This window comes from Protopterus annectens, chromosome 8.part1, assembly GCF_019279795.1.
Source record: "Protopterus annectens isolate FY-2018-M chromosome 8.part1, PAN1.0, whole genome shotgun sequence".
NCBI lineage: Eukaryota > Metazoa > Chordata > Ceratodontiformes > Protopteridae > Protopterus > Protopterus annectens.
This window is the reverse complement of record NC_056742.1, coordinates 443,910,516-443,920,297: the sequence shown is the minus strand read 5'-3', so window position 1 is coordinate 443,920,297 and position 9,782 is coordinate 443,910,516. Positions and strand designations below refer to the sequence as shown.

The following is a 9,782-nucleotide window of genomic DNA, read 5'->3' as shown; positions in this document are numbered from 1 at the left end:
TTTTTTACTATGAGGTTGCACAAACACTGAAAAAAGTGAGGAAAATGCAACACACACTCTTATTGTTCTCCAAATCTAGCAGCTGTGGCGAGGCACTAGCAGTATTTTAGGTTAGATTTTGAATATTGGTCAGTTACCTGGCTGAGACAGTAGGACTCCCGTTTCATTTACAGTTATGGTGAGTACTCTTGCGCAACTCTGCTTTTGAGTTTCATTAAGTACATTTATTATCTGTTTGTAAATCTGTGCATAAAATCAAAATAACTGTTTTATGTTTCAGGCCCCTCGTATGGGTACCATGATGGGGGTATATCTTCCATGCCTGCAGAATATTTTGGGTGTCATTCTCTTTTTGCGGTTGCCATGGATTGTTGGTACTGCAGGAGTTCTTCAGGCCTTACTAATTGTCTTAATGTGCTGCTGCTGTGTAAGTATGCGTGTGTTATTTCTTTAGGGCATTATTGAAACTTTAATTGTGAGAATTTTGGAAGAGACTGGGTGATTTGTAATTTGAAAATAATGTTAAAATCTAAGTCATGATTCAACACAGTGCCTAGTTCTGCAGTATCGCCCACGTCAGTTTGTCTGGAGCATAATGCTAGCAGTCATGGTTATTTGCAGTACATTTAGAATATATTTTTTGTTCCCTTCGTTGTCATTGGTAGTGGCCTTGGCTCCCAGTGTTGCACATCCATCATGGGTCTATTAGCATCCTTCTTCCCCTTTCCACACTTCCTCTGGTGTTGCTGTGGGGCCAGTTGGGGCTCTTAAGCCATCCTAAGGGCTTGACTTTCTGTACATATATCTGGGGTGGGGGGACAGTTATTTTATGAGTTTGCCAAGGGCAACTGCCCTATTGGGACGATGCCTCCCCTCTGGCAGTGACACTGTCATCCTTCTCTGCTGTCACCTGAGCTGCTAATTGAACCTCTGTCGACTGGGCTGTAGTTAGGGCTCTGTCCTTCTACTCCTTCAGACAGGCCAGTACATTTATAATATTGATGCATTTGGCGTGTCTTACACTGGTTTTAATTCCTACTTTTCTTAGAGCAGGGTTTGATTTTTCTGCATTACTGAGAGATGGACAAGATTAATGTCTCCTTTTAGTCAGTATTTAAAGGAAAACCCTACCCTAGAACTAAAAAATCTGATGTGAAGTTGTTCTATCTTGCCGTTAATTCTTTACTGATGGGTTCGGAGCTGATCCCTCGGCTCCGAGTCGACCAATTGCAAAGCTCACTGTCTTCAAATAGCTCGAGGCCAAGTCCCTATCCCATGATGCACCTAGAGTTACCTCATATCTAGTTTGCCGCTGCAATAGATCGGAGGTTCTGCATTAGCTCGGGCCAGTAAAACTTTTTTCTTATTACTCATATTTAGGTAGTTTAGATAGCTTAGTTTCTAAAGTGGGGTTTTCTACTTTTTAGTCCCTTCCCTTAATGTCATTGTTGTCTTTCGGCTTTACCTGGTTAGGGGTCGCCACAGCGGAACTCTGGTACGTTAATGATTAGTCCCTTCCCTTAATGTGATTTAAAAAAAAATCTAGTTGGCCTCTTGTTTTAGGCCTAGTTTAAAACCTTTTGCCAAGTAATAGTGTGTTTAGTGAGTGACCTTTGTCACATTTTTTGGCTAACTACATTATATAGTGTATATTTTGCTGTGTGGTGTGTTTAGATGAGAATAGGCTTGATTTTATTTTACGGTTAGTTTTTTTGTAGTTAGCAATTTGTCTGACTTAAAATATTTAGACAGTGTGTTGTATCTTAGCAGCTATCCCTTTTTTCTTGTGCATAATCTGCTCATTTCTGTGTTTCTGACCGTTGGTGACAAAGATTTTTCCTGTCACTTTATAGGACATTTGCATTTATTTGTGTGTGTGACTTAGCCTGATTTTATTAAGGCTGTTTGGTAAATAATTACTGTTTGGATTTTTGTAGTGACAGTAATTGTTCTGTTAGACTTTCAATGGCTGATCAAGACAAGCACCCCAAGTCTAGTTTCAAAAAGTGCCCAAAGTGTGACCAAAAGATGTCTGTAACAGCCATGTTAATTGTGTGTACTGTCAAGGAGCCCTGCATTTGCAAGACAGCTGTGCTATTTGTCATTCCTTCTCCTCAAGGGTCCTGCAGGAAAGGAAAAGAAAACTTATCGACAGAGGGTTATTGAAATCTTTGTTTCAAGAAGCTTTGAGTGACCAAGATGGATCCAGCAAGTCCTCAGTCTTCTAAGACTTCGGACTCTAAGAAATCTTTGACTTCGGCTCCACTGCCATCGGAACCGACAGTCTTTTTCTTTTCGGAGCCAGTCCCCAGTTTTGGAACCGGTGTCCAAAGCTCCTAAGAGTCCATTACTACAGTCGATACCACCTTTGGTGAGCTCTTCTCGGGCCTCTATCAGCCTGTCAGATCTGAATATGGATCGTGTGATGCAGAAGCTGTTATCAGCATCAGACTTGGCAAAAATATTATTGGCTTCGATCCAAATAGCTTCGGAGCCAAAGACCTTTGCACCAGCTCAAACTATTCCTCCTTCGAGCCATGCTGGTCCTTCAGAGCTGGAGGAGTCAGCCCTGTTGATACTGGAACCCTCTGAGCTGACGCCTGCTCCAGTGTCTTTGGCTCTGTGCACTCTGACGTCCTCTGTACTGAACGAGGACTCTAGGAGCCACTACTCTCTAGTCGAATCCTGGGAAGGTAGTCGGACCGACTTGTTTCCGACTCTGCCTTTCAGGGCTTCGGCTCGGATGAGTTCAGCTCCTACCTCTGCTTCGGAGCCCACTGTCCCGGTGCCGGGGGTGGCGATGGTTTCTTCTGATCCGTCAGTTCCTTCGCATCGGATCAGAGTTTTTTTCGATGCAATGAAGAGAGTCCTGTTTCTGAAGACATCCTCTACCTCAGGTCTGGCTTCCTCCTCCCCTAAAGCGCCTGTGTCTGCTTCTGCCTCACACATCCTGGCCAAGCATAGAGACCCAGAGAATCAGGAAGCCCCATTGGGTGGCCCTTGCTCTTCCGAGACCTCACCAGAAGCTCCCATTGATGAGGTTCCCAGGAAAGAGATTGTGTAATCGGAAACATCTAGACACCCCTCAGGAGTCTCTAACATCAGACACTGACTTAGATGAGTCAGAAGGGTCCCCACGGTCCCCCTCTGAAGATGTCTAATTTGCTGAGATACTTGAAATCGTTAGGCAGAGGGGTGACTGGCAGTCCAAAAGCCCTACTGAGGATGTCAGTTATCCTGAAAGCTTTCGGGTCTCAGCCCTCCACCTCCTGGATGACTCCGCCCTTCGATGAGCTGATACAGCTGGTCTCACGAAGGGTGGGGGAGTCTCCGGATACCATGGAGCCTGTTTCTAGGAGGCCTAATGAATTCATTTCTGCCCCCTTGTCAAATCATTTTTGACAAAAGGTATTCCAGTTGATGCCATGGTGGTGGCGGCAGCCACCAAAAAGGAAATGTCCGAGACTTTCTCGTCTATCCATCCTCCTAACAGAGACTCCAGGATCATGGATAGATATGGGAAGCACATGTTTAGTTCAACTATCTTTGCTCTTTGTTCGCTCAACTATTTAACCCACTTTACCAGGTTACAAAGAGATCTCTTTAAGGCGCTAGGAGATGTTCTTCAGGGTACAGTAGCTACAGGAGCTTCCGACAAAGTTTCCGTTCAGCTTGCTACCCTCAGTTCTGTAGTAAACTTATCCATGTGACTCATCTCATATGCAGCTGATGGAACAAGTAGGGCAGCAGGTACAGGAGTTGCTCTTAGGAGGCACTCCTGGATGCGCTTGTGTTCCTTCGAGGAGCCCTTCAAGTCATCCTTCGTGAATACTCCCTTTGATGGTTCATCCCTTTTCAGGCCTAAAGTGAAAGAAACCTTAACCAGGAGTGAACAGGACAGAAAGACTGTTTGCCGTCGGGGTCCGTTTTTCCACCCCTACCCGACCCTACCCTAAAGGTCTAAGGGGAGGAAAAATGTGGTTCCGAAAAGTCCAAAGAGCCTTTCAGGACACACGTGGTGAACACCCCCTTCCAGAGGCAGAGGAGGGGGCAGTAATGGAAGATGCTGCCCTCATGGCAGAGGGGGGGTCTGCAACACCAAGGTGACAGAGATCACTTCTCTGGGAAGCCCTACCAGCGCTCCTGAAAGGAGGCCCGACTGTCCTGCTTTGGAGGCAGTTGGGGATCGCTTATCTTTGTATCCAGTCGCCTGGCTGAAAATAAAAGCTGGGTAACAAAGTATAATTTCAAGAGGATACTTCATTCCATTCGCAACACCCCCTCCACCAATAAGAAAAATCCTGGATTTTCCACCCAATTACAGAGAACAGGCAATAATGGAGGTCCAAATGTTGCTAAGAAAGAATCATCCAACCAGTCCCAGCAGACCAGACAAGATGCAGAACTTACTCTAGATTCTTTTTGGTTCCAAAGAAGACAGGGAACTGAAGACCCATATTGGACCTCAGCAGACTCAGCAAATATGTAAAAGAGAAGTTCCGGGTGGTCACGCTTCAGTTTATACTTCCCTTCTTAGGGAAACACAATTGGATGTGCTTGATAGATCTCAAGGATGCATACTACCACATAAAAATGGCCAGGCCATCCAGGAATCATCTGCGCTTCTGGCTGGGAGCCAATCATTACCAGTTTCGAGCCCTGCCCTTTGGTCTCACTATAGACTCGAGTGTTCACCAAATGCATGGGAGTGGTCACGGCTCACCTGAGGCATCTAGGATTCCAGGTATTTCCATACCTAGATGATTGGCTCCTTACTGCCACCACCAGGCATCAACTCATTCAAGTCGGAGAGTCCACTCTGTCACTCTGCAATCAACTGGGCATTACAATCAACTTATCGCCATCGCAGCATATCGTTTTTATCGGGGTAGAGTTGGACACCACCACCACCATACTAAGGCTTCCAATAGAGTTTTTCTTCGTCAGCATGTCAGCGTTCTGATATCAAAAGACAGGTCACCAGCATCAGAAGTTCTGAAATTATTAGGCATGATGGCAGCAGCAGTTTTAGCCATACCTCTAGCTCGTATGCACATGCGGATACTACAATGGCTGTTCACTCAGTGGTCTTACCAAGAGCTTCCCATGTCTCACACTATAATCACAAATTCCTGCAAAAAGGATCTTCAATGGTGGTTGACCTCACTTCATGTCATGATAGGACACCCATTTGTGCTACCCCCTCCAGCAGCCACAATGACCATGGACGCCTCCCTGATAGGGTGTGGGGGAGGGCATTTTTAGGGAAAGGGTGTGGGGAAGGGCATTTTCAGGGAAAGACAGCCCAAGTCACAGGGCCCGATCAAGAGGCACATCTGCATATCAATGTCCTGGAGATGAGAGCAGTACTTTTGGCGTTGCAGTACTTTCAGGACTCTCTCCCTCTGGGTACGGCTGCAATTCAGACTGACAACATATCTGGTAGTCTGGTGTTTGAACAAACAAGGAGGAACCAGGTCCTACCCCCTTTGTCGCGAGGCTTTGAGTATGGCAGTGGGCTGTTTCCACCCAGCGCTTTCTGTTGGCAATGCACATCCTGGAGAAATCCAATGTGATAGCAGACGAGCTGAGCAGGGCGATCTTGTTGCTCCCATGAGTGATCCCTCAAGAAAGAAATAGCAGATATGATATTCCGCAGGTGGGGCCAGCCTTGCTGTGACCTCTTACTACTTTGCTCTGATGCCCCCTCCGGGAGAAGCCCCAAGGGACGCACTTGTTCACGATTGGCCTTCGGGTCCCTTCTAAGCATTTCCATCAATCCTGTTAATGCCAAAGTTTCTACAGAAAGCAAAAACCCTAGGAATGACCATTAATCCTCACAGCCCCTCATTTACCTCATCAGATTTGGTTCCCCTTTCTTTGACTTCATGTTTTGGAGGACCCTTGGATCCTGGACCCAGTTCCAGACCTTCTGACGCACTCGTCGGGGGAACTTCATCCTTCTCTGCAGTCCCTGAAGCTGACAGCTTGGCTGCTCCAATTCCCATCATAGCCAGGTTCCATAACCTCTCCAATGAGACGAAACATTCTTTTATCCTCTCATAAATCTTCTACTAGGAAGCTATAACTTAACAAATGGAAAAAATTTCTATGTGGGCCTCTAAAAAGAATATTGATCCTTACCAAGCCCCTATGGCCTCAATTTTAGAGTTCTTGACTGATTTTTGACAAAGGAGCTGCAGCAGCAACAGTTTGTGTTCAACTTGCTGCTATTTCTAATTTTCATCTTGAATTTGAAGGATTGAATATCTGTCTCACAAGTTATCCAAAGCCTTTCTCAAAGGAATGTTTAATATTAGACCACCTGTGAAATCTCCCTATTCTCCATGGAATGCAAATGTTATGCTTTCCCACATAATTCTTCTACCATTTGAACCAGTTTCCTCTTGTGACCTCAAATTTTTGTCATGGAAAACCATCTTTCTGGTAGCGATTACTTTTGCCCGCAGAGTGTCAGAGCTTCAGGCTTTATCTGTCAAGCCTCCCTATTTGATATTCCATGCTGATAGTGTCTCACTTAGAACAAACGCTATATTCTTGCCCAAAGTTTGCACCAGAACCAATCTCAATCAAATTATTGATTTTACTAGTCTTCTTCCCCAACCATTCTAACAAGTTAGAGTATATGCTGCACAAACTTGATGTTCACAGACCGCTCAGATTTTATTTGGATAGAACAAAAAGTTTCAGAAAATCAGACCAGCTTTTTGTTTCTTTTTCAGACTCCAGGAAGGGTAGACCAGTGGCAAAAACAACTCTGTCTAAATGGTTATCTGATTGTATCACATTTGCTTATTCAGCTACTCTCAGCCAGAGGAGTTTCTACAACATCTGCTTTTTCTTCCAGGCTTCCTATTGATAACATTTGCACAGCAGCCACTTGGTCAAAACTTCATACTTTTATCAATCATTACAAAGTTGATGAGGTCTCCAGGGACAGGGCCTCCTTTGGATCCACGGTCCTGAGAAATATACTCCTGTGAGCCACCCGAGATTGATGGTGCTTGGGACACTACCCATCAGTAAAGAATGAACGGCGAGATAGAACAACTTCACATAAAGAAGTTATGTACTTACCATAATGTTCCATGTGAGTTGTTCTTGCCTTCATTCTTACGTCCCTCCCTACTACCCCCTCCTGGGCTGTTAGATGACCGAGATGCTGGATCCATCCTGGTTGCTCAGTCCTTCTAGACCCTTTTTAGGAGTGAAGGAATGACATATGGTATTATTCTACGCAGCAAACAAGATCTGAGGTAACTCTAGGTGCATCATGGGATAGGGACTTGGCCTCGAGCTTTGCAATTGGCCGACTCGGAGCTGAGGGATCTGCTACGAACCCATCAGTAAAGAATGAAGGCGAGATGAACAACTCGCATGGAACGTTATGGCAAGTACATAACTTTTTTTTCCCACTCGTTTCCTGACCTATTTTAACACCTCAGAATCACTCTAAGTGCTTTATTTGTAATTTTAGCCCATTTTCCACAACATAGCTACCAATGGGGCTTGATGTATCAAGAGGAATTGCTTTTACAAGGGTCTGTCAGTGCAGTGACAGTTTTAACACCTCTTCAGTAATTTGGGGGAGGGGACTGTCACTTCCTCTTGGACTACAAAAGAAAACCCCGAACAAAGGCCTGTGCTACTTTTCTGGCTGTAGCTGGATAACTTCTAATTTTAGTGTAAAACAAGCTCTAAACAAATGTAAATGAGGGTGATTAGAGACAGAAAAGAGGCAGTCCTCTTACAGACAGTAAAGAAAATAACACTGACCACACACATCCCAGTATATGTCAATGGCATGAGAATTCACAGTTACTTCCTTATGTCTGGCATGAGTCATACAAAGCATTATGGGAAAGAGAAAGGGTTGAGGGGAGAGCAAGATCACGATGCATCAAGCCCCATTGGTAGCCATGTTGTGGAAAACGAGCTAAATTTGCGAAGTACTTTGAGAGATTTTGAGGTGTTAAAATAGGTCAGGAAACAGAGTGAAAAAAATGATTTTGGTTCTAGGGTGGAGTTTTCCTTTAATGGGGTTCAGTTTCCAAGTGTCCAGCTCTCAGACTTTGACATTCTGGCTGAGCATGATGCATTACCTTTTGCAAATGACCAGAAAGCCAGGTAGTCTTTTGCCCACTAAGTAAACTGATTATATTTCAAAAGGGAAACTGGAGTGCGACAGAAGTGTGGTGTACTATTAAGGTACTGCTTGTTCATTTAAAGCTGTAAAGTGTTGTCCTGCCAGCTTATAATGTAAGTGGTTTATATGTAATTAATCATGCTGCTTTTTTAATAATCATTCAAAAGCTTATTAAAATGCCATACCATATTTTTGCATGTGCAGTGGTTCATGCTGTACAGTTTATTGGATGCCACCTGGACACCATCAGTCAGATTGCCCAGCTTTCTCCCTTCGACTGCAAGGCAGTGAAGTTTTGTTATATCAGAGGCCACTAGCTTCGTTTGTCCATCATCTTTTTGGTCTAATGGCCTTTGTAATCTCTTCTGTAGGCAGCTTCTTCATGAGATTTCTTCAGTCAACCTTATCAGTCCAAATTACAGCTAATCCAGTGAACTTTTCTGTTCGCCTCACTGACATTTGTTGACATCACGTATCTTGATGGCTGACAGACCAGGTTGCTGTAGGACATCCATTTGTTTTTCCTTAGGCCACCGCAACAGTGGATGCTTCTCTCTTTAGGTGGGGTGCGGGGGCTGCTCTTCACAGGGAAGACTGCCCAATGTACTTGTTCTCACTGAGTGGCCCATCTCCGCATCAGTCTTTTAGACATGAGCAGTCCTAGGTTTGCAGGCATTTCAAGACTGCTTCCCCAAAGGTGTGATCGCTGTTCAAACTGACAAGCATGGTAGTGGTTTGCTACATAAACAAGGTGGAACCTGATACTATCCACTGATGTGAGAGACCAGGAGGGTGTGGCAGCAGGCATTGTCTTCACAGTAGTTTGTAATAGCAAAGCACATCGTGGGAAAATCCAGCAGTGTAGTGGTCAGTCTTGGCATGAACATTTTAATGTCACATGAGTGGTCCCTCATCTGTGACTACTTAGTTTTTCAGCTGCTGGGGGCCAAACTTACTGTGATCTTTGTGACACCTTTCAACACCAGTTGTAGCCGCTTTTTTGTTCTGATCTCTCCCAAGGGACAGTCACTGAGGGATGCTGTTCTGTATGCTTGGGACCCCTGGTCTCCTGTGTTTATGCCTCTTACACTCTTGATAATCAACTTTCTACAGAAAACAGCTCGATGCAATGTGACTAATCTTCAGAGCCCCTTCTGGTCCAGGGGAGTCTGGTTTCCCTTTCTGTGGCCTCATTTGTACACACCTTGGGTTATTGACCTCATTCCAGATTTGATGTCCCATTCTTCTGGCCAGCCTCACCTGAATCTGAAATCCCACAGGTTGACCACGTGATTCCTCTTGTTACAATGAGGGCCAGGGATTCCAAGCTTTCTAAAAGAGTTGTGCATATCCCTTACTCATCTCAGAATATCAATTTTTTAAAACTAGGCAAGCCTGTCCCTTTTCAGGGGCGACCCGGGAGCAATGTCTGATTAAGTGATTTGCTGAAGGTCACAAAGTAGGTAAATGAGGGTTGAGGGAATCAAACCCTGCACTACAGGTACTACAGCTGACAGCCTTAGCCCTTTCTCGTAGAGGGCTTGTTTGGCACTCAAGCGGAAAGGTTTATGGGTAGTAAGTGGAGAAAACATTTTGGGGGCCATTTTTAAGGGGT

General features: G+C 44.8%; 1 protein-coding gene across 4 annotated transcripts in view; it reads left to right on the top strand.

Moving 5' to 3' along the window:
- Positions 1-9,782, top strand: part of LOC122810396 (solute carrier family 12 member 4-like) — a 2,349,234-nt gene that overhangs the window by 842,724 nt on the left and 1,496,728 nt on the right. For all 4 annotated transcript variants that reach the window (XM_044081998.1, XM_044081999.1, XM_044082001.1 and 1 more), the window contains exon 4: positions 281-427. In XM_044081998.1, the coding sequence (XP_043937933.1) occupies positions 281-427 (147 nt within the window). The remainder of the gene's footprint in view (positions 1-280; positions 428-9,782) is intronic.